This window comes from Drosophila guanche, unplaced genomic scaffold, assembly GCF_900245975.1.
Source record: "Drosophila guanche unplaced genomic scaffold, DGUA_6, whole genome shotgun sequence".
In the NCBI taxonomy this organism is placed as follows: Eukaryota; Metazoa; Arthropoda; class Insecta; order Diptera; family Drosophilidae; genus Drosophila; species Drosophila guanche.
In genome coordinates, this window is record NW_022995749.1 from 2326365 (window position 1) to 2351566 (window position 25202).

The 25202-nt window shown below is 46.1% G+C and overlaps 1 protein-coding gene across 1 annotated transcript; it reads right to left on the bottom strand.

Annotated features, from left to right (window-relative positions):
- Window positions 1-17806: 17806 nt before the first annotated feature.
- Window positions 17807-23036, bottom strand: LOC117585471 (sulfhydryl oxidase 1-like). The gene is made up of 2 exons (XM_034274961.1): window positions 23025-23036; window positions 17807-19509 (listed from the first exon to the last, which is right to left on the bottom strand). The coding sequence occupies exon 2, from the start codon at window positions 19479-19481 to the stop codon at window positions 17901-17903; it is 1581 nt and encodes a 526-aa protein (XP_034130852.1). The 5' UTR covers window positions 19482-19509; window positions 23025-23036; the 3' UTR covers window positions 17807-17900.
- Between the last annotated feature and the right edge of the window lie 2166 nt (window positions 23037-25202).

Here is a 25202-nt window from a genome sequence, read left to right on the forward strand (position 1 = left end):
GCAGCTGCTTTTTAGGAGTTAAAGCTGCCCGTTTCGATAGAGCTTCAGCATCGGCCATATCAATGCCTTGGCATTAGGGTCAAGAGCAGTAAAGTGGCCATAACACACACACACACACACACACACACACACGTGAGACAGAGACAGTTGCAATTCAGACATTTATCATGCCGAAAAGCTTTAAGCGCTAACCAAAAACAAGTTAACCAACTAGCCAAGCCAGACAACTCAAAGCCAGGGGCAAGTGCAATGGCTATGGCTATGGCAGCTAGAGAGCAAGGCTAAAGCCCAGCAACCGAATCTGCAAACACTCTACCTGGGAGCAAAGTAATAGCAGCTTTACCTTTGGCGTCAATATGACCCACACTGCTCTTCCTGGCTAGATGCTGTTCCCAAACTGCATCCCTCTGCATAGAAAATGTTTCTTCTTTTTGGCTGGCATACCCTTTGCTAGGGTATTCATCTAATCGAGTAAACTGCAAACAGCAACAACAACGAAACTTGTCTTGGACCCTGGCTTGCTTTGGCGCGACCTTAGCGCTTTGGCTTTGGTTCGCACAAATGGAAATCACGGACTGCCTGCCTGCCTGCCTGCCTGCCAGTGGGGCCTGCAAATGGCAAAAGTGTGTTACTGTAACTGCTCCGCGTGGCTTCCTTCCTGTTGCCACTGTTGCTGTTACCGGTGCCGATGCCTGCGGTAGTGTTGGTGCAGGTGGTAGCACTGCTGCTGTGGCAGTCAGTCAAGCCAATGGCCAATGGCCTAAACAGAGGAAGGAGAGCCAAGGAGTTGGGTTCATTTCGGAATGAAATATGGATCAGAACTGGAAGCTGGCAAAGACATTAGGAAGTGAGTTAGTTGAATGTTAGATGGAGCAATGAAAGACATGTACATGAGATAAGCAGAGATGGCAGAGACTTTTGCCTTGCAGCTACTCGTTCAATTAAGACCTAAACTTTGTTGCAGATGATAGACAACGGAGTAGCCAAAGCAAGGAAAGGAAATGTCAAATAAATACATTCGTGTATAGGGACTCCAAGCAACTCTGAACCTTGGTCACCCAAGCCTAGTCACCGAAATCTATACATACAGAACATCACGTAGCACGACAAAAAGTACAGCAAAACAAAAACAAAAAACAGAAAAAACAGAGCAAACAAAATGGTTATGCTCTCATAAACACTGCAAACAAATCTAAAGTTCGAGGTTGATGCGACGACGAGCAACGGGAGAGGAGAGACAAAAAAGTATGAAAATAAAACAGCAAAACGCAAGAAAGAAATAAAACCAAAAAAGAAATATATATAAAAACGCAAAACGATAAATTTTAGGCACAAAGCAGTAGACAACAGAAACAGCGATGGCAGGCGGCAGCTCAAATAGCAAATGGCAAAATTGGAAACCGATGGAAACCTCGACTTGCACTCCACTCCACACCGCACCGCACCGCACCGCACCGCTCGGGCGTTATGAATGCATGCCGAAATGGAGGCCAAGCGCAGCCAAAACTAAATAGAAATAGAAACAACAACAAAGTACTACAAACAACAAGTAATAATGCAAAAGCTGATATTTCGACTAGTGAGTACCGATTATTTGGAGACTTGGATTTAATCCTATGAATGCATCTCCAAAATAATTCTGTGGCTTTAACAGGAGGGGCGAGGATATGTTGAGCCTATAGACAACATGCCCCTTTATTGTACTGGGTATTAACGGGTAAACCAACAACATTTTGCGTATGCAGCGAAGCGTTTCATTTTGGCTGTTTTTTGTCTGTTTTTGGCGAGGGGGTGGGTGTGCTGTGCGAGTGTCCCCGACTCAGCGTTGCCAGACTGCGCCCGAAAAAAAAACACAACGGCAAATTACGTATACGTAATGCGAAGGTGTATTTTGATGTCAAGGTTCTTGTGCTGTGTATTTCTGTTGCATGCCAGAGCTTATTCAATTTTCACCTTATTTATTATTGAGATTTTCGTTGTATGCGTTGATAGCTTCCGCATTTTACATCTGTTTTTTCTGAGAAATAATTAATAAAACATTAAAAGTAAGCCACATTAGGAATAAAGAAGTGTTCGAAATACCCTTTGCCAGCTTATAATCCGTAAAGCAATGAGCCCAAATCGACTGAAATATAATGATTCTAATTTAAAGCTAAACTACAATACAGAAATAAGAATTTTTAAATCTTTTTCACACATTCATTTCATTTTGTTTAGCTGATGAAACCCATTTTTCAGGGTATACAAATTACATAGATGCCGCAGTGTTGCATGTAAAATATTAATTGAATTTATCAGCGCACAAATTAATCTCCGTCCGTCCGAGCTCCCTCACTACCCTTTTCCCTGGCATATAAAAAATATATAAATAAATGCAAATTGAGTATTTAGAATAAAGGTACAACAAGCAGCAAAGCTGTGTTAAATGGAAGACGTTGTTGTAGTAGCTCAATAAATATGGAAAATGCATTAATAAAATATTAGGCAGTGGGTCGGCAAGGGAACGAACGAGGCGGAGGCCACACACATGCAGCATGCAAAATCTTTTGCAGCTGCAACGAACAGAATGAACGAAAAAAAGTTGCCAGCTTAACAGCGGATAGAAAACAAGATTTCAAGGTAAAGAACGCAATCGAACTTGACGTACTTGAACAAAATTTATACCAGCTACAATAATCAGACACAACGAATAACCAGAAACAACACCGCGAGAAGAATTCTTGGGTGAGTTAAAAATGTGGCAAATGCTACGTTCCACGTGAGTAATTTTTCTGTCATAAATTCATCAACTTGCTCCTATTTTTCTGAGTGCAAAAATATAAAACAAAAGTACAAGCAACGAAAAGAATTGGCTAGATTTTGGACCCAAAACAAAAACATTAAATGGGAATAAATTGAAGTTCGTTTTCTGCACTTCTGAGGTTGTCGATTCGAATGAATGTTGAACAGATTCAATGGTTAACTGACGATGATATTGAATGGAAGGGAGTTGGGGAATGGACTCAATTGTGGGCAGTCTATGAGAGCAAGGAGAGAGCTGTTGTGGAAAGTACATATTATTTATACTGTTGGTTAGGCAATTGAATGAATACTTTTTAGAAGTGTTTTAGCAGTGTTTGAGCACTCTTTCGAGGGAGGAAAATTACATCTTCTGTAAGTACTAATCATATCTGTGGAGCAGATCTCTATGAGATTATTGCTGCCTTCCGGTCACATCTAACAGGAATCTTTCAGTTAACTTCCGAACATCTCTATGCAGCTAGGCACTGATTGAGTAAACACATTTTTTGCAATTTGTTGTGAGCACGGTTAGAGCCATTTAGCATACAAAAGATTTAATCAGTCAGTGACAGTTAGACAGTTAGAGCGGCAATCTGTCAACAGCTCAAATCATAGTCAATCAAAACGAACTGCGAACAGAGCCCAGGTCGGGGACCGGGCCAGGCCAGGCCAGGCCAGGCCAGGCCACTGAATCAGGCTAAACACAAAACGGATAGATTTGTACCGTTCCCGGGAGGAACTGGCCAAGCGGTCAACTAAAAGGCCAACAAATGACAGCGCTCCAAACAAATGTAATTGAAAAATCAGAGCAAAATCATTTATAGAACAAAACAAGCGAGCTAGAAGGTAGAAGAACGTGTACGAGAAAGAGCAGATGGATGTTCTAGCCATCCATGGATGTGTGAATAAACTGAAATGATGATTAACACCAAAGTCGAACAAGAACAGAGGGTCGGGTCCAAGTCAGTGAACAAAACTTAACAAAGGGAGCACACAGGAAAAAAGAGGGAGAGCTGGAAGACAACGGTAGGCCAACTATTATCGTTCTAAAAAGAAAAACAAAAAAGAATCCACATGCGAAGGCAGTGCAACATTTAGCTGTAGGGAATTTCATGTTGCAGTTGCAGCAGGCTTGGGCCTAGTCTGATGCTATTTTGCACACCTGTTGCCGGCATTTTGCATGCAACTGGTTGGGTTCTATCTCTCTGCCTCTCCGACCCTCTCGCACTTGCTTCAGATTCACAGGCACAGGCACAGCCACTGCCACTGACGCTGCCGCTGATGATGGGCAGCAAAGGCAATTTGGCCGGACTGCTGGGGCTGTTGGGGCATATGAGAATTTCATGGGGTTAAAGTTGTAGCTTCGGGAATGATCAGCAGCCACACGAACCGAATGCAAAACGCATCTATCTGTACCTGCGAGTATGCATATCTAATGCTCTGAGACCAACTCAATTAAATTTCCATTAGGGCTTACGACTCAATCAAATCAGGGGCAGCAAACACACAGAACAAATCTCAATTCGGGCAACACACACACACAGAGTCGTGTTGCTGAGTACTCAGTGCACTCAGTTATCACTCAATGGAGAAACTACTCAAGCCACTTGGGGAAGAAACTCACCACAGCAGAGCTTGCTCTGGCTCTGCCATGGCTCTAGCAACTACCCCTCCGTGTTAGTGAGCTGCAGACAAGGGAACATGGAGAGTTCCTTGACTATCTCTGGACATTCGCGAGCTGTTTATTGAACATAGTATCGTAACTATCGATTTAATAATTTCATCATTAAAATTGCTTCAAATGCAGACCTTTGCTGCGGTGAATACCCCACAGATGTGTTCACTAGAGATATTCGAGTTTTCTAGGTATAAGATAAAGTCAACCCCTGCTGGGTAAATCCAATTTAAAATAGATTCCAGCAACGCTTTCTACGCATCTAGGCATTAAGAAACCTTCATTTTAGAGCTCCCTCAAAGATGCACAGCAAGTTTCATGCATGAATTTATAAGCAGCATAAAACGAAAACAACACACACCGAATAACCAGTTCAAAACAAAACAGAACAACAACCCATAGGCAGCAGAAACAGACTACTTACTGTATGTATAATCAGATGACACCTTTTTGGCATTGAAGCATTTGATTGCCATATTTATGCAAGATAAAAAAGGCAACGGCGACAAGATTAACCACAGTGTTCTAACAGCAACAAACGGGCCAACCGGTTCCCCGCAGAAGGCAAACCCGAATTCAGGCCAAATTCCAAATTCGAAATTCCAACCCTTCCATAACCCAAGCCCCAGACCGAAAGTCTGCAGTTTAAATTAAGCTCAAACAATGCAATGTCAGACGCTAGCTGCACACCCGAAAGGGGTGCATGCAAAAACAATGACAAAGATTGCGAAATACGAGGAGCTGGAGGCTGCTCACTGGTGCCTTTGGTGCATCTCGAAGATGCATTTTGAACTGCCTGCAGAAGGTAGAGTAGGTATGAGGTGGTCTCAAGGCCCGCCGTTGATAAGAGACTTGTTTGCTTCCCTGACATTTGATATGGGCACAGAGCATGCCTTTTCCTTAGTTAACCAACTTACAAACACAAGAAGAACTCATCAGGATTGCCTAATTGCATCAAATCTCAACATTTCAGATCAATTCTTAAAGAAAATGTAAAGCTCCCGCTTGGCAATCTTTCTATCCCATCCTTCCCGCCTCATACGGTTCAACTCTTCCCCCTTCATGGCTGCCTATAGCACTCTGCTGCACTCTCCTATTGCGTATCTGCCTGATGTGCTTCCGTTCCCATATCCATTGGTGGGCACAAGAAAATTTACGGTTTTGATCTAATTCGCTGTCGGGCTGGCTGCTGGCTGCTGGCTGCTGTCTGGTGCTGCCAAGTGCTGCCAATTGCTGTTGGCCAAGGAAGTAAACTGATTTGAAATGCAGCCAGGAACCCGGACCGAGCCAGAACAGGAAACTGTTTCTAAATTGTATCTGGCTCATTAAAGCAGCTGTGTGTAATGTGTGCACAGACAGGCGACTGCTAGTAGATGACTTTTGGCGGATGTGCGCATTCAAACAGAATATTATTATGATGATTTCGAAATTAAATGTCACCGAGCCGTGCTTTATTATATCTGTTTCCCCATTTCTTTATGCGTGTGTGTGTGCCCCGACAGTTGTCAGCGGCTTAAAAAAAGCCAGCGGAGCAGTGTGATGCAGGGGCGCAAAATTACTTTTGTTGTGCGTGTTAAGGAGCCTGAGGCGCAAGGCGGCAGTCGAGCCAGGACGGGCCCCCATGGCAGACCTATTTTAACCCCAGCAACAACAACTGCGAAACGCGTCAACAAATCACAAAAGCCCCACACACGAGTGTGTGTGTGTGTGTGAGAGTGTTTGTTGTCATGTTGTTAAACAAAGTGCGTAGCATCGTGGCCCATGCCTGGCAGCAAGATATTTTTATTAAAAAATAATCACACATTCATGCCCGAGCAAACCGCAAATCAGCGAAATATTCATTGTCCAAGAACCTAACTATTAGATGCTCTCACATAAAGTAGGGTACAAAGTATGCAGGGAAATCCAATAAACGAATAAAAGAACGATTATTCAAATTACTCGAGAGTGAGTGTGAATGTGAATGCTTTAATTGCTGAAACCAAATGAGAGTCTCTCTCCAATTGCTTGAACTAATCCATGTACTGCGTTGCCCCAGTAAGAGTAAGTATAACAGAGCTCAAAACAAAACAAAATCCAGCAACAAAAGCGTCCTATCCTCCATAATTTTCAATGAAACTTTGCAGACAATATTGTATTCTATTCCATTTTATTTGCTCATTATATAAATCTACGAGATTATAATTCCAATTTGCATCGAATTTCAATGGAAGATGCACATTGTGCAGAGCCAAGCAGCAGGATGTTTGGAAAGGACATTGTTCTTGGCTAATATGAAATGTAATGTAAGCCTTCCATCAATATTGTAAGCTGGAAAGGACTCAGCTTTTGTATACTTGAAACTTCTTTCTCCAATCGATTGAAGTTTTCCATTAATCCTCTAACTCAAATTTCCAAAACTACTTGCCGGCCCTGCTCCTGCTTGGGATTTTGGAACGTTTTTAGAAGTGTGAGCTTGAGCATATTGCACTCATGGCTCATTATGGCCTCATTAGTCCTCTCTTTCTATCCTTCTGTTCGTGTCCTACTCACTCTCTCTGCTTCTCTCTCCCGCTATTTATTCTCCTCCCTTTTTGTTGTATTCTTCTAATTTGAAACTCCCCTACGGAAGTGCCGCCATAAAACTAACTTGAACAAAAACCCAAACCAACCCAAGTCCAAGCCCGAAACGAGTGCGTGTCCCCGTCCCAGCATGGAATACTCTTACTCTCTCTCTCTCTCTCTCTCCGTCCCTCTTCCTTGGTATCTCCTTCTCGCTTCCTCCTTGGTTGCATTCGATGCATTCAGTCGTGCACTCTTTTTTTGTGTTTTATGTTTTTGTGTTAGATAACCGAAAGGGGGAAAGTAGAGGCCCGGGTCAGGAGGCCTGACCCTAATGGGGTTGTTTAATAATAATACTACGATGATGAGGAAGAAGAAGATGTTGGCGAGAGGTGGGCAGATCAATAAGCTTATTGCGAAAAACAGGGCCAATAGAAAATGGCCCAAGCCCAGCCCAACGCCCGACCTGAAGCCTTTCCCCCTCATTCTCACACTCCCGTCTCTGTCTGCTTTTCAAATTAGTAAATGCAAAAAGTGCGTAAGAAGCAGGACACACAAATACGAAATACATACATATGTATTGTATGCTAGTGTGTGTGTGTGTGTGTGTGTGTGTGTGTGTGTGTGTGTGTGCACTGGTCATTGGCCTCAAAATTGTACAGAAAATGGAGAAGAAGGAGCAAGAAAATGTAGACCGTCTGTATTGGTCTTTCTCTCTCTCTCCCTCTCCTTCTGTGTTGAACAACTTCTGAGCGCCATTTCTTTTTTCGAATGAAATTTTCAAAACGAAATTAAAATTTTACGCATTTGCAGCACTCACGCACACACGCACACACACACACACAGTCTCACACATGGATACAGTCATGCGAATGTTGAGTACTCCTTTGGTCATAACTCAACTGCAAGTCCGTAGAACCGGCACCCCACCACCCACATTCACGTAATTAAGGCCTACCCAAAAGCACTTCAGACTTTACCCCAACGCAACCCGATCCTAACAGACTCGAGCTCGTACCCCCAATCCAAGGACCCAGCCCGAACCGAACTGTACCGTACCGAACCCCTTGTAGCCGTCTACGCTTGTTTAACTGCAGCAGTTCCTTCCTCGATTATTGGTCCCATGCCCCCGCCGACCTGCCAATCAAATTGTGCTCTATACAAATTGTTGCTGCAATTTTGATTCCATTTTTAATACGCCTCCACTCCTCGAAACGGACTCGGATCGAACTGCAATCGACTCTGTGGGCCAAATAACTTTCGTTGCGTTTTTTGTTTACGCATTTTTCAGGCAATTTTCAGGCTCGTGTTCCTACAGCCGGCCTCCTCGAAGGCTTATGCTCAATTAGAGCCCTTGGTATTGGAGCGGTCAGCAATTAAACCATTTTCCAAGCCATTTAAACCTATCCCGAAACGAATTGTAATTGAATGTCTGCCAGCCATCCATTTCCCCTTTCTGGTTCCAAGAGTAGTCGAAACAGATTTCCTGTGGCAGGTGTACGTACACCTGTACCTGCCACTCGCTAGTTGCAACTTGACCTAGACCAAAGCCGCTTACGTTGACGCGTCAAGTTTTGTCAGGGCTAATACCAAACTAACGATGGCTTTTTGACATTTCCTTTTCCCATTTTTTTTTACTATTTTTACTGTTGTTTTTTTTGTCACCAGAAATTGTGCGGCTTCGTCGAATGGAGTCTGAGGTAGAAGCGGTGCCAGAGGAAACGCAGAGAGAAGCAATGACTGGACAGGAATTTAGTTAGATTTTGGCTTGTTAAGGAAAAGCTAAGGAAAAGTTGGGCGAGAGCTCTAATCGAGATGCAAGGAGATCGTTGAACTGTCGGAAATGGATGTTATTTAGGTAAAATATATGGAGCTAAAAGCTGTTAAGAAGAGTTAAGTGAAATCATTTTTACAATATATTTTCACAGATATTTCCAAACAGTTGTACGAAATTGTCTATGTTGAATCACGGATACGCACTTTGCTAGACCATGGCTTAAAAATGTTAAGCTGCTGTTTATGCGGCGATTAGAGGGAGATCCAAGCATTTTCTCAGGTAATTTATCAAACAAAAAATCCTCAAAAATTCTACGCCGTCATGGTCAAAGTCTTTGATCAAGTCCGAGTCTTATCCGCGTGGTGAAGGGAGTGGGACAGACAGAGAGAAGAGAGTCATCAGGGCAAACATCAACCGCAACAACGGCAACAAGAGGAAAAAGAACCACTAATGTGCCATACGAAAACAAATAGAAGGGGCAAAAGGAGCATTCCAAGAACAGCAGGAGACGGCCTCAAACAACGATTGGCTTAGGCAGGAGCGAACTACAGAGACGGGGGAGCGGTGAGGAAGAGAGCAGAGAGATGGGAGTTGCAACACCGAAGCCAGCGTCAGCAGCGACGCTTTATAATGACGCCTGTCGTGTTATTTTTGTCGTTTTCTTTGCCCCTACGCTTTGGGTAACATAATCGGTCACTGACTCGGCATTTGGCGTGGTAATTTGAGAGCTTTTTGCGCCCCGATTGTTGCGGGTGGTCAGGGTTGCAGCAGCACCACCAGCAGCAACAGCAACAACCAGCATATAACGAGAGACAGAGAGAGAGAGCAGAACAGAAGCTCAGCTCAGAGCAGAGGCATAAATCGAAGAAGAACGCTTGAGCAGCAGACGGAGCAGGACAGCTGGTCGGTCCAGGTACAGTCTGTCCTACCGCAATCAAATTGAAATTGCGCCAAAAACCAAAGGCCATGGCCGCTGGGCACAATAATTTATCACTCTTCCAGCAGAATTTGAGACTTTATCAACAGAGTCGTTCCCGTGATACCCTGCAAAGAATGCTAGTTATTCTGTGTCATAAAAGTCATAAATGTCCGATGCCAAAGCCATGCGTACCATCGCAGAAACACGTTAAAGGGTATGCCATGGAAGATAGGAAACAAAAACCCAAGAACGAAAAGAGAAATATTTCGGTTTCATTTTGCGAATTCGGGACGCTCGCCATGCAACGACTGGCAAGCCGAGAGACGGACCGGCTGCAAGCAGTCGACTTCACTTTCTTGCTAAATTATATCATCGTCGTCTCCAAATTGCACACACACACACACACACACGGACAGACAGAAACATCCAAAAGGGGTGCAGAGTGGGAAGATCAAGCTAAATACGATACAGAGGGGAGCCCAAGTTGGTCTGCAACAAGTTTGCCAGAGGCTGCTGCCACTGCCACTGCAACTGGCCCCTACCCTGCTTCAATGTGCTGGCTGCTTCTTTTTGGGCGAACACATTTTGTCGCTCCCTGCGTCTTACCTTCTCTCCTCTTTGTCTGGCTGCTGCTGCTTCTCCTCTTGATCCAGCTCCCACTTCCTCCCCTTGCCGTCTCCCCCTGACCGTACGTCGCCTGGCATATTCGTCAATTTTTGTGCGCATGCAATTTACGCAGCGCTGCTGCAGCGCTGAAGCAGCAGAATACGAAAAACCTTGAGTACGGTCAGTGACCAGAAAAAATGCATAAACATTTTTGTTCTCTCCTCTTTCGATGGTACGAAAGGGGAAGGCGGCACAGGAACAGGCAGAAGCAGAGGCAGAGGCAGCAGCAGAACTCTCCATCGTCGTCGTCGTCGTCTCAGGCAGTCAATTGCAAATTTTCGGAAACTCTGCAAAGGGATAGGGGGAGAGCAGAAAAGAGCAGCCAGAGAGGCACGTACGATCGGGACGGATGGGCTCCCCATTTGTACCCCTTCCATAAACCCGAATGTTTTTGTGTTCTTTGCTGGCGTGGGCCTGTCCCTTTCCCTTGCCCTGTCCCCTCCTTGTTCGGTACGTTCTGCCCTGTGCATGGGTCGACTCTTAATGGCCAGCGTATTTTTGGCAGACGCTACGCACACACACACATTAGTGTTCAGCTTGTGTGTGCATTCTTGACAGAGGCAGAACAGCGAGCTGCAGCGGCAGTGCAGTCCCAGCCGGTTTGCCTTAGCACTTTGATGTAGTGCAGAAGCACAAGAGTGGGAGAGGGACAGCAATAAGTCTGTCGATCCACTGCCATAATTTTTGTTTATTATACCCTAACAGACGGCACTATGACTTTCAGCAGTTGTTGGCAACGCAGAGACCATGGAAGTGGAGAAGTGGATTTAAAGTGTTGTGTGGTACATACATGCCCATATGGTTGATTGAAAGTCGTTGCCAAACTGTAAGGGTATAGAAATGTCGGTCTGCCCAATTGTATAACTATTTTTTGTTGCTTTGCTTTGTAATTTTTCGGGCTCCCCTTTTGTGTGTGCGCTTTCCTACATTGCCTGCTCTGCCTCTCTCTCTCAAATTATCAAGGACAAATGTGCGTTGAACTTGATCTCGCTTTTCAATGCTCTGTCTCTCTCTCCCTCGCTCTCTTTTTGGCTCTCCTCTTGTTGTGTTGCTGCAGTTGCAGCGCTGCTTTTGTTTACATGAAACCAAATTTTAATTTTAGATTTCAGTCTGCGCCCCGCACTTGCTGCACCGCTCCTCTGGCCTACAGCACAGCCCCCTCCTGGGATCCATAAAATTTGTTAGTTTAGCGCTGCAAACTCTGATTAAGAAACAGATAAGAGCTCTGCCAGCGATTAAGAAGCGAAATTTATTTGGCATGCCCCACGGGGGGGAGGAGGCCTCCATAAGAAGGCCAACAAATGTGGCAGCAAATTTGATTCTGCCGCGGCCATTGCCATTGCCGTTGCAGCTTCGATTTGAGCAGCTTGTCCGAAAAAGTGCCTGCCCCATCATCATTTGGGGGGGCTCGTAAAACAGCATCGCGCCCAGGTGTGCCCCAGCACAGACAGCGCGTCTGTGGCCGGGCAGACGGCCCTGCCAGCCCGGCCCATCTCTCAGTCGAAGCCAGTCGAGACGGCAAGGTGGATTAAGTTGTTATGCCAGGCATTAGTGAAGGTGTTGCTGCAACAGGCAGATGTTTGGGATACCCTTCAAGCGAGTGCTTTGATTTTCTTTAGGGGTTTGCCCAGCCCAAAGATCTCTTAGGCAGAAACCCAGCGTTCTGGCGCTTGAGGAGCAGGCAGTTTTCTCCTTTCTTAACAACTTTCTTCTTCTGATTGACAACTACATAAGTCCGAAGTGTGTTCAACGCTTCGCCTTGATATTTTATTTATTTTTCGGGATCTGGCTTTGATTACGGCTGAAACATTGTATTTTGAATGGGACCGTGGCATGCCGCAGGTGAGTGCCGGCAGGAAAATTGTTTTGATAGCATCTAGAGGAAATATACAAAGAGAAACACCACTGCAAGAGTTTCTAACCTTCCTCAATCCATAAGCACGACTAATGCTGTGTCCTAAGTCATTAGGGATAGCGCATGAGCCGCTGCACGGCCTGCACTGTGTGTGTGTGTGTGTGTGTGGATGGATGCTGTTGCAAGTAACATTAATGGGCACAATAGAATGCTTAGCATTCATCAACCCTATAAGCCAACTCATCAGCGACAATTTTTGTAGCATTTTTAAGTTAATTTACCCAACAGGAAAAACCATTCGAGATTCCTGTCGCCGTCGCCGTGGCCGTGGCCGTCACCGACTCCGTTTCCAATGCCATCTCCAGCTAGATGGATCTCCGTTTCCATCCCATCTCCGTTTCCAGCTTCATCTTCCATCTCTTCTGTCTAACTTCAAATCTTCTGCATTCGATCATTTATGGCATTTTATTTGGCGCGTCAGCAAATGTTGCAAAGCAATTTATTTATGACATTTTTTTGCTGCTGCTGCTGCTGCTGCTGCAGACCAGGCTGTTGCACTGTTGTTTAAATGCTGCGCGCCACATTTGCCAACTTGGAATCGTGCGGCAATGTGTGGCACAAACACAACACTAACAACAACCAAAACAACAACAGCAACAAAAACTAGCTGCATGACGCGTCCAAAACGCGCGACAACTCAAATCTTGTAATAGCCGGGGCCAAGACATGACAAGAGACAGCAGACTCCCAGTACAGAGGCAGAGTCAAGTTCCATATTCATTAGTTGCAATACAAAAAAAAAAAGATACACAGAAAACAGAAAACAGAAGAGGAACATCATCAACAGAAACAGAAACAGAAACAGAAACAGCAGCAGTAAAAGCCATGATCATCAGGCAACTAAATGTGGCTAATGACTGCCAAGGTGTGTTGGCTAAATACCCTTGATTTGGTTTGCTTTTCCAGCTCTCTTCCTGATGCCAGCACAAATATCTAATCAAATTGAACCATTTTCCGTCTGAAATTGAATCTCATTTCTATTATTTTTTATGATCTCTAAAAAACTGGCGATGTAACAGGAAAAGTGGGGAGAAAAAAAATCTCTAAAAATCAAGATGCTGCCAACATACATATTTTATTTTGTCGAACAAGTGAAGGAAAAACCTGATTTTTCCTTTGGGGGCCCAGCCAAACATCCATCCTATCCCATCCCGGCCATGGGGGCCGGATATGGCCAAATTGCTAGGGTTCCCGGCCGCCGGTAATTGGCATTGCCAATGCCAGCCAGAAAGAGCAGCAGCCACAACTACAACTACAACTACAACTACAACAACCAGGAGAACGACAGTTTTTTGTTGGAGTTTTAGCAAAAATAAATATGAGTCCACGGCTGGACCTGAACCTGGTCTAAGGTCTCTGGGCCCTGGCCTTTAGTTTTCCAGCTTTTTTTTGTTTGTTTGCTGTTTTAGTGCCTTTTTTTTAGGCAGAGCAACGACAAACGCCAGCCAAGACAGATGTGCGACATTGCAATTTGTTACAGTTGCAGTTGCATTAACGGCTGTGGCAGGGACTGAGGCTGAGGCTGAGGCTGAGGCTGAGGCTGACTGGGTTTGAGTGCAGGTAGGGTCTGGGGCCTGGTCTGACTTGGCCTGGGACTGGGAAGAGTTGCAAGTAGCAGCAATAGCAACCTAAATATTTTAATGCCCCGGCCACATTGATGGTTCGCTTTTTGCTGATGTTGCCTGCCCTGCCTCTACTCTGCTCTGCGGCAATTAACATTTTTTGCGTGCACAAATATTTTTCGACTTGAGAGAAAGAAACCCAGTAGCAGATGCACATGAAATCCCGCCACAGAAGCTGCTTCTGTTGCATGAAACTCAAACGAATTAAACCGAAGGTAAGTGCAACAAAAAAAAAAGCGAAAAAACAGCGCAACAAAAACACATGCCAGCCAACTGAAAAAGCAACAACAATTGACTCTCTGCCTGGCAGAAAACGTAACGAAATATGTTAAAATGCAACCAAGTGAGTAAATTGTGCGCCACCGCTGCTGCACTGAAAGAAAAACACACACACAAACGCATTTTGATTTGAAATGTTCTTCGTCATCAAAGAATGAATTATTTTGTTGCGTTTTGTCAGTGTAGCCAGAGGCCGAGTTGAGACAGGGACAGGGACAGGGACAGAGTCAGGGGCAGAATCACTACCTAACACACACACACGCACCCACTCATACACACATGGCACTTCATAAACTAAGCAAATTATTATTTAAAAGCCCGTCGGTAGGGCAGGGCAGGGGGCCACAGCAGCAGAGCCATGCCTTAGTCTTGGTGCTCGGCTTGACTTTGGACTGCACTTGTACAGAAATTATACATAAATTGTTTTAATTACGCGCTGCCGCAAATTGTGGCTGAGGGTTGGCCCGGGGGGGGGGTGTGGGGTGTGGGTTGGTTGTGTGCCAAACAAAGTTTGGGAAAATTGTTGCCAAACTGCATTCGGCTTGACGTTTTGTTTTTGTTGAATTTGCTAGTATTAGCCTATTAAAAGTGCAAAAAATAGGGCTTCAGACATGCTATGATAATGGTGGGAAGATTTCATTTCTTTGGCAATGGCTACAGACCTTCCTTGGAAACTCTTAGTGTTTCCACTGAAATGTTGAAGGATTGTCAAAATAAATAATTCAAACATTTACCGCGCTTCGTCTCAGGTGTAAACTGAATTGATGGAAGTGGTTTTTGGTGGTAAACTTCATCCCTGCCTTGCGTATTATTCATTAATCAACATTTTTCCAGCCCTGAGTTCTGAGTTCTGCGTTCTGGGTTCTGTTGCTCTTTTTTTCTCGCTGCCATCTTTTCTATTCATAATTTTTTTAATTGTATGTTGCTACATGCTAAAATGCTCAAGTTCGGCATAGAAAATGGTGTGGGCCGGGTGCAGGGAGGGCTAGTGGGGAGGGAATGCCCTCCAGCCAACGGCAAATTGCGGTGCTCGCCCATTTGATCCAACCTCCTCCCCCCACCTTGACTGTCCTTCTCCGTTGCACCCATTCACCCGCAAGTGGCTTAAAAAAAAAAAATATATTTTCACTTTACATTTTTTGCGTGTATTTGAAGATGGGTTGTGGAGGGGCGCGGGGGAGGCTGGGGTACGAACGGTAGCCGCCTTGTCGACGCAGTCAAGATAGAAAGACAATGTTGCCTTTGCCGCTAAGGCACTGATAATTACCAGGTTGTGCTGCTTGTGCTGCTTGTGCTGCCACCCTCCCCGCCACAAATTTATGTTAGCTTCGCATGCGCTTGCCACAGCAGAGAGTGGCATGGGGCAGTGGCAGCACCAGCTGCAGCTGTGTGTGTTTGTTGAAGTCAAGTCAATCTTTAGACTGTTTTTACATAATTATAACAACGAGGGGCCCGGGCCCCCCGGATTACAGCTGATGCTTCTTCAGCTGGCATTTTATTGCTTGCCATTTTAATTCCCTTCTTGTCTGTGTGTGTGTGTGTTTTTTTTTGCGTTTCTTTTGTAATTTAAATGCCTAAACAATAATTTGTGCACAATTCTGGACGGGGGGGTTATTGTTTTTGGTTAAGGCATGCCAAAACCCAGTCATGCCATGTCAGCCGAGAGAGCGAGGGATTGGGAGGGGTTAGGGGTAATCTCTTTTCGAGCTGGCAATTACGTTATGCAAATGAGTTGGACCCCAGCAAACGCCCAATTAGAGGGCTTCCGGGATAGGACCCTACCAGAGTGGCAGACCGAACAGACTATCTGGAAATTCATAAGGCAAAAGCCACAATATCCGTTTGCTATTAGACCCAAGACACATTTTGTCTATATTTTACGCATTTTACTGGCTCGATTCGGGCGCCCTTTGGTACTCGTATCCAAGATAAATGGATTGCAATGGCAATGCTACAAAACGGGCGCTGGTTTCCGGTTTCCGGTGCCCAGATATCGCTGCGTGCATGCTCGAAAATTTACGGCCTATCATCCCGCTGAAGCCTTGAGGAACCTTCAATTTCAAGGCACGCACAAAATTCAGGCACGCGTACGCGTGGTACAGTTGTGCACGGCCTGGCATTTAATTTGCCGCCAAGCTCCTCCCCCGCTCAGGGCCTGCCTGCAGAGGTTATGTAAGCGATTTTTGCTCGACCATCCGCTGGGTGAGGGAGTGAAAAATATCGATAAGCTGCACACTGACACCGCCCCAAAGCCGAACCTCAAACCGCCAACCACAAACCTCTTCTCCGGCGCACTTCTTTTGACTGCGTGCATTTTATTTATTTATGTATATTATACATTTTACATACACATCATTACATAAAGGCAAAGTGAGTGCGTCGATTAAGGGGGGTTTGGTTTGGGCTTTGGTTTTGGTTTTAGCCTGTTTGAGGGGTGCCAATTTACGCACAATGAAGAAAGTTTTGTGGGCGTTGCACTTGCAGTGTGTGTGGGTCCCTCCCGAGTCCCTGGCTCTTGGGTTGCATGGAGGGGTAGCTGGTAATTTTTAGCTTCCGCTTGCCGCTGGCTTATTTGGGCATGACTGAACGCCCGCCTGCCACCCAGTCGTAGCATGCCCACACCCCCAAATAGTCAGTCCATTTGTCAGGTGCGGCGATTCAACCTGCTGCTGGGTCACGTCACCGCCACCGTCGCCCCTCTCATGTGTGCATGCGTGAAAATTGTTCCACCACATCGATTACTTTACGCAAATTAGTGCGTAGATATTTTGCAAAAATGTTCTATAAATAATTCATGTACAGGTCGGTTTGATGTGCGCCCTGACCCTCCTCGGTGGCTTGTGGCATGCATTGGGATTGTGCTCCTCCCTGACGCTTCATTTAACCTAAGGGCTCAATTTACTCAATTTATGCACTTTTCATATCACACATTCTCTCATTCGCCTCACACATTCTTCGCCATAGTAAGTACATTTATTTATTAGAGATAAGATCGGCAAAAGATATACCACAGGACTCGATGATTCGATCGATAGATGATGCGCTTATGGATGGGGATTTCTATGCCATCTTTAGCCTGGTTGTGGACAAATTTATTGGCTGATTGACTGCTTCCGAGCACATTCAAGCAGTATGCTGGACTCTCCTCTCCTCCGTTTGGGTATAGAAGAAAACGGCACTCAGGGAATTCTTGGCCAAGGCTTCAACAATGTCCCCGTGCAGCCAAACGTTGCCATCCTGGAAAGCTGCTCCGTTAAGTAGAACTGGCATAGAGTTTGGAAGTTGGAATTCGTATTTTAGAGCTTTCAACGAAGCCCCAAGTCTGGTTTGTTTCGGTTTTGTCACATTTAATTGCGTAATATTTCAATAGGCGGATCCAATGTACGTGACAACGGCAACGAATGCAAAATTAGTCACAGTACGACTGGTGTTACAGTCTCTGTTCATGTTCAATTGTTGCGATTGAGGAAGCATCTGAACTCAAAGAAAGACAGGGTGAGTAGCCAGTAGTCGGAACAGATCAAATGAATATTCCTTCATAGGTCATGGTGTGCTGGTATTACTCTTTATTTTCTCAACATTCTGTGCAAACCCTTAGCCATTTTTCTTATTTCAATACCCGAATGGGTGGTTAATGGTCTTATTTTGTTTGTATATTTCGATTAACTTTAAAGTTGATATTGGCACATAACATAACATATTCATATTCATATTCATATTCTTATTCATTCGTATCCCCGAGAGGTGGGCAGACCGTAGAAGCTCAAGTTCTTCGTGTCGTAAATGTTTTTCAAATATCTCAAGACTTCGGTTCGATTCCACTGGGAGTTCTCGTGCCGGCAGGCGGGGCAAGCCGTCGTGCTGGGAAACTGAATCTTTGGGAACTCGGGATCCTCTGTGGTATCGCCAGCCACACGACTGTTGACCTCGTTGTGGGCCTCCCACAACCAGAGGATCTCGGCATCGTGGTCCGCCACCAATTCGATGTGTTTGCGCTCAGCCATAGCCAGGAAATGCTGGGCACAATCCGAGCAGCCAAAAAAGTACTTGGCAAAGCCGTGTACGGCCGAGAGCACGGATCCAGCCTTCAGCGTGTTTGGCTGCCTGGCAGCCGCGACCGTGAGGTGGTGGAACAGCGTCCACAAGGAGCAGGTGAAGCCGCGCAGGAAGGGACGCGTGGAAATGCAGCCAATATCGCGCTTTGCCTTGAACACATTGCCCAGTCCCTTCTCTTTGGACTTGACCAGGTCCACGAACTCGTTTCCCGTCAAGCGGTTGATGCTGAGCACGGAATCGTCGAGTGCTGTGAGCAGCAGTTGGCCATCCTTGTTCAGGGGATTGTTGTACCGCAGCACAGCGATGATGTTTCGCAGGGCTGTCATATTATCGCCCTCAATGAGCCCTGCCTTGGGCAACTCAATGTGCAGCAGCTTGTCGATTGCCTGCTCCAGATCGGCTCGATAGACTCTCGGCGACTCCCGTCGCACAGTCGCGAGGATTGCCAGCTTCTCCCTGTTTCGGACACTACTGGTCTTAGGTGCTCTGGTCGTGGGTAGTGGGGGCCACGGAGTGCGCCCCATCTGGGCGAGATACTCGGCAATGCTGGCCGCATAGGCTTGGCTCGACTCTTGGGTGGACTTCAGCGCCAGAATGTTGCCGTCGAGGTCCATGATGGCCAGCTTCTGTTCGTGGGCAGCCAAGCCGAAGTTGGCAAAGACCTGGGCATCATCGACAATGCGCACAGCCACCGCAGGATATGGCAGCATCTCGAAGATCGTGTCTCTGCCAATGTTCGAGCCCTTCGGCTGGAAGACAAGCGCAATATACTCCTCGGTGTGGCCTGGGCCCACGTGTTCTGCGATTGTGGCATTGGCATCGCTGTCGGGTCGAAGCGGCTCAAAGTGCAGCTGGCCCGCGTTGAAGTCTTTGGCCAAGTAGCCGGCCAAGAGGTCGATAATTTCTTTGGGCTTAATGGTGGGCAGCTCCGTGCCCAGCCCGTTGCCAGAGAATGCTGGCGGAAAGTAGCGCAGCGTGGGCGTATGCAGGATCTGATAGTCGCGACAGATCGCCACATTCCTCTCCTGGGCACAGTCCACGGCGTAAATGCTGAGCAAGCTCTTCCACTTGTAGAGCTCGCGCGCCACGCCCTTGAAGGTGGGTGCGAAGCGTCGACAGTCGCCGCAGAAGATGTTTATGAACTGCACCAGCTTGCCCTTTGGCGTTGTGCGCAGGTGGGGCAGCAGTGTATTGGTGTCCGCATTGACTACGTTGTCGGCCTCGTTGTAGAGACTCACCTCACCTGTCATAGCATTGGCCTTGGCCGTGGCCGTGCCCGTGCCCGTGGCAGAGGACAAAAGCAGCAGCCATATGATCACTGGCAACGTGGCAGTAGGCAGCAGCAGCATCAGCCGCTTAAGTGGCCGAATCATTTCCAGACGATGCTCGCGACTCCACTTGGCTATTACTACTGGCGTACCCCGCCCAGGGCGTTGAGGCTATTATATGTGGTCGCGTTTGGGTTTTGTTTTGTCTCGCTTCGGCTGCTTAACTCTCTCCCTCTCACTCTCTTAGTGTCGCTGTCTTTCGTGTCAATCCGCGGATTGAGCGGAACAAAACAAATAACACAAAAAGCGAATGATGATGCGCAGAGCAATCGAAGAGGAGAGCTCAATGCTCGTTTGTCAATGCGTCAACGTCCCACACTGCACCTGGGACTAACGATCGAAATCTTACGAAAATCCATTAGAACTCATTTGAAATACTTCAACAACCAGAAAAGAGAGTCGAGCGAGAGGGCTGTACGACTTGGACCTAAGTAAATAGATGCTGGAGATACCCAGCGACCCAAGTAAATAAGTGGCTAATATTTCCTCAGCATCCCAAAATAAATATGTGATTGAGATGCACCAAGTAAACATGCAGCGAGCATGCATAAAAGCGTCCAAAGATGTTGTGCATATTTATGGCATCATCATAAACCACATTCCGGCTGGCCAGCAACTGCAAACTATTCCACTCTGGACTCTGGCATGCCTCGACTTCCGCTTGAAGCCGATATTCAAATTTGCATAGTCGTAACTAATTATTTAATGCGAAATAAACGAGGAGATATTTTGTGTGACTTTGATATGCATCCGGGTTCCCTCCTGAATGGGCTCTCAAACTAATTAGATGTAAATGACACTCGGCAAGTGTCCCTAAACGACCCCAATGTGTTTCCAATTATCCCACTACAACGCATTCAAATGCCGAAACACAAGCTCACACACAAGCCCGGTTGCCCGGTTGCCTGGCTGCCTGGCAGTCTGTCTGCCTGGCCTGATGTTGACCCAAAACAGCCACAAGGACATGAGCCAAATAACGAGCTGTGGCATCTGACAGTCAAAACACTCTGTGTCTGTGTGTGTCTGTGTGTGTGTTGAGGTCGTGCTATTAACTCTCTCTCTCTCTCTCTCAGTCAGACACAGCCACAGACAGAGGCAACAAGTGCAGGCAGCCACAGACAAGTGCAACATGTTGGCCTTTGCAACAAGTTTTGGGGTAGTAGTTTTGCCCAAAACTGGCCAAAATATCAACTCCAAAATATGCTAAACTCTGTGGGTGACAGCCAGGGCCGACGTCACAGATTATGGCCATGAGAAGATCAGAGAACAAGACAGGCAAGCGCCACTCAAACTTTGTTCGTGCAAAAGTTTTTCGGGTGTGAAAGCAGCCCTGAAATGCAGCTTAAAACTTTTTGGCAACAGTTTATCCAGAGCCTCCCACTGCCTGTGCCGCACAGCATCCTTGCCACAGCCAGAACACAGCAACTTTACTGCTGGCTAATTTAATTGCAGCAAGAAGATAAGGGGAGCATCGAGTGCCGAAACTTTAGGTACACTTCAGAGCAGAATCTTTGTGGGTTGGGAAGTACTTTCAGTCGGAATTGTGTTACCCTCTGAAAGGGTGTGAGGACTGGAAGCGTGACGGCTGCTTCTGCATGCGCTGGCATATTTTAACGCAAATTAACTGTGAAAAGGCGTTGCAGTGGAAGTAAATAGCTAAGCGAATAATGCCCAAAGCGGTGGCCGCTGAGAGGGGCAGCTGTGAAAATGGGCAAACGCTGCGTATGAGTGATGACGCTGGAGGATAGAAATATAAATGAAGAGTGGATTATGCATATTTTAGTGCACATTTCCATTGATTGCGTATTATCTGAGTATCCATGGGAAGTTGATTCCGCCCCCTGGTCGTGCATTTTGTTTAATTGGACTCTGGACCACATTTCCTAATGACGCCACAACAATTGTCGCACAAACTTTCAATCAGCAAAAAAGTATAAGCCAAAAGACAATGAATCGCTGGGCAAACATCCACAATGTACGGACGGACTGACTGACATGAACAAAGTAGCAAATCGGTTTGCAAATCAGTCGACAGTCGGCAGGCAGCCCCCCCCCCCCCCCCAGCTCACCAGCTGTCAGTCAGTAAAAATTGCGTAAAATACAAATATTGTGCCAGGCTCATACCATTTTTCAGCCATTTTGTGCAGTACCCATTACTCGCTCAGCCAGCAAGGGTATACTCGAATATGTGCATTGTACCCTTCCTGTGGTAGTCGCTTGGTTTCCTCTGGCTGCTTGGATAGTCAGGAGGAGTCAGAGGAGTCGTGGGTATCCTAGAGTCCTTATGTTGCATACCAATCCATCCTTCTAGCTTTTTTTTTTTTGTTCCTTGTTTCCTTGTTTATGGGATGTGGGAGCGGGGCCCTGAGGATGAGACCGAGTCCATCAAAACGATTTGAATGCGTCGCTGACGTTGATGGGTTTGAGTGAAAAGCGTCAGTGGCTGGCAGGCAGGGACAGGGACAGGGACAGGGACAAACAACGAGGCAAGTTCGTCAATCAAAAGCTAAACCGAAATCTCTTCATGCGTGGAACAGGACCAGGACCAGGGCAGGGCAGGGCAGGGCAGGGCTGAGTATCCAAAGGATGATGATGTGGATGCCATCATCCACTGGATGATGCGTTTGCTGTTTGTTTTGTTTTAATTTTCTCGATTTTTTCCCCTTTTTTCCGCTCCCACTCACTCGCATTTTTTCCCCTCTTTTTTCGTTATTTGAAAAACTCTTCAGTTTGTGGATTGTTGCCATGTTTTTATTGTTGTTGAGTTTGGTTTAGTTTGAGCTCTCTAAGCAGTGGCAGTGTCATCTATGCAGCAGCCAGCAGCCAGGAGCCAGCAGCCAGGAGCCAGGAGCTGCAGCATCTAACATTTCCAGTAGACGTGGACGACAGCTATGATGCTATGCCGCTATGCTGCGCCTCTGTTTGCCCACTTGGCTGTGTGGCAGGGAAACGCATTTGACATTTCATCTGATGACTGTCTGAAATCGCCGCTGCTGATTTGATGCGTCTGTCTATACATGCCTGCGCCTGTGTGTATGTGTGTAGAAGGGGTGTGGCAAGGCAGCTGGAGGCAGCAACAATGCCCTGAAATTCGCATTGTTGGCAAAACACTACAGCAAGAGCCGTAGGAATGGAATGGAATGGAATGGAATGGAATGGAATGGCCAAAGTGCCCGGCAGTGCCACGCACCCACGCACTTGACGAGTCACCAAACCAAAGCAAACCAAACTCAACCAATCCTAACCATCCCTCCCCTGCCATTTACTTCCGCTTTTAATTAAAAATAAAAAATATATCCCATGTGTGTGCATAGAAAAAAAAGTGTATCCCAACCAAGCCAAACAATGAGGCTACTGCCAACAAAAATACGAGGGAAAAATTCACAATTATTTGCGTACAAAAAGGCTGGAAAAAAATGTATAAAAATTGAGAGAGAAATTGAAAACCACAGCAGCAGCAGCAGCAGCAGCAGCAGCAGCCAGTGCATCAGAGGGTGGTCCTGCAGCAGTCGGCAGTATTTGCATGCGTATCTCACAGATACGCACTTTGGCTGGATGCACTCGGGTTAGGGCAAAGAGGAGAAGGCTGAGCAGCAGCAGCAGCAGCAGCAGCAGCAGCTCTTAATTTGTCTGCAAATGCAGCAAACTAATGAAAATTACGCAATTTGAAAAAATGAAAATGGAACAACTTTTTGCCCCTTTTCCATTGAAAGGGAAGCGGAACGAGGAGAGTGTGAGTGTGAGACTGATGTGGAGAGGCAGCAAAATGTTCGGCTTGATGGTTTCACAGATGCACTAACGAATAAATTAAATCTGCATAAAGTCCAGTCTAACCGACAAACTGGTATGCCGCAGCGCAGAGCAGAGTAGAGCACCTGAACCTGTCATTTCGAATCGCATGAAATAGGATACAGGATGAGAAAATCGAATTAAAACAAACAGTTTTAGCACATGGATGGTGACGGCAGTAGCAACCGCAATACACAGAGACCCTGAGGCCACAAGAGCGGAGACTAATCTAAATAGGCTTAATAATTAGCTGAAACGAACTAAACAGAAGAGAATTATTCTGAAATGGAATCAATGTGAGATCGGGATACCTGAGATACTTCCCAGCCTGTGTAATGGTGATGATGATGACGATGGTCTGATGGTGCCTCATTAAAATGCACTTAATTAAAATGCAATGGCAAAATCAACAGCAGTCGCAACTGCAATCCTCCGAGATACGCAGCGCATCATTTACGACGAAATCCAGTTTGGTTTTCGATAGAAAAAGAGCCAACGAAAAACTACAAGACAAGCCAAGGCAAGGCAAGGCATCGACAAGACAACAACACCAAGAAGGAAGAGTGTCGCATCTGATGAATATGGAACTTGCAACAGACAGCAACAGGCAGAGACTTTGCCTTGCAACTATTTCGATGCGTTGCAGAAATTTCTGCACGAATCCACCGCTGAGGCGGCGGCCAAACCAAACCAAACCAAACCAATCCAGCCAACCCATCCCATCCCATTGCATCCCATCGTATCCTATCCCCAGCCAGGCCAGTCGGCTAGCAAAAAATGTCATAAATAAATTGCTTAGCAGCATTCACTGACGCGCCAAATAAAATCCCATAAATGATCGAATGCGATTTTTAGTCTATGCTACAACGGCGGTGGCGACAAACTACAAACAAACAAAATAGAGAAGAAAACTCAACAGCTTTAGAACAAACCGAGCAACAAAGTAGGCAAAACGGAAACCGCTGGATACTCTTTTCAAGTCAAGGGGAAGTTGGCAAATTATCGCTTAAAGTAGGAGAAAGGAAACTACTTTATTTGCGTTTAAATTTCGAACCAGATTAAATGCTGCAGATGATTGAATTTGTTTCCTTTAATGGCAAATATCAACCAAAATGGGTTCAGCTTATTCTAATAGTTGAAGAGATCGATGCTTGATGAGTGTATGATAAGGCGTTGTGCAGACAGCGATGCGATGTGACTTTTTTCTAGCCCGAGCCAACCGATCGAGCAACCGATCGAGCAACCGATCGACCAGCCAACTACTTGTTGCTACTTTTTTAAGAATTTCAAATGTTTTTCCTGGTAAATTAACTAAAAATGCGCTGAAAACGCAGCGCACAGCTCAAGAACAACCTGTGTGTGTTTGTGTCTTCGATGAGCATCCAGCCCGATATCTGCCTTCTCTGGGCTCTACGGGAAGATGAACGAAAAAAAGCATAGCAGCGGAATACTCGGTGGAGCGAACAACACGACCCGAACAGAATCTGGTGGAGAGCCAAACGCTGCCAACGAAAGCAGCGGAGCAATTTCCCATTTTACCAAAGTGGTCGCAGCGTCGCCGTCATTAATGTGGCTTTTAAATGCGTTTTTCATCAAGGGGGACGCACAGACAGACAGTCGAGAGCCAGAGCCAAAGTCTGGCCAAGTGTGCGCCTTAATTATGTGCGAGTCTTGAGAGTATTGGCTGATTTTGTAATTAGGTTTTCATTAGAACTTGCACACAACTATGGTCAGAGCATGGCTTGTTCTCCTTCTTGCTTTTACCGCATACCGCATACATGGCATACCAGCAGTGGATCCGAGTCCGAGTTCATAACTCGCCGTGTCTCTCGCTGCCACATTTTGCTGTGTGGG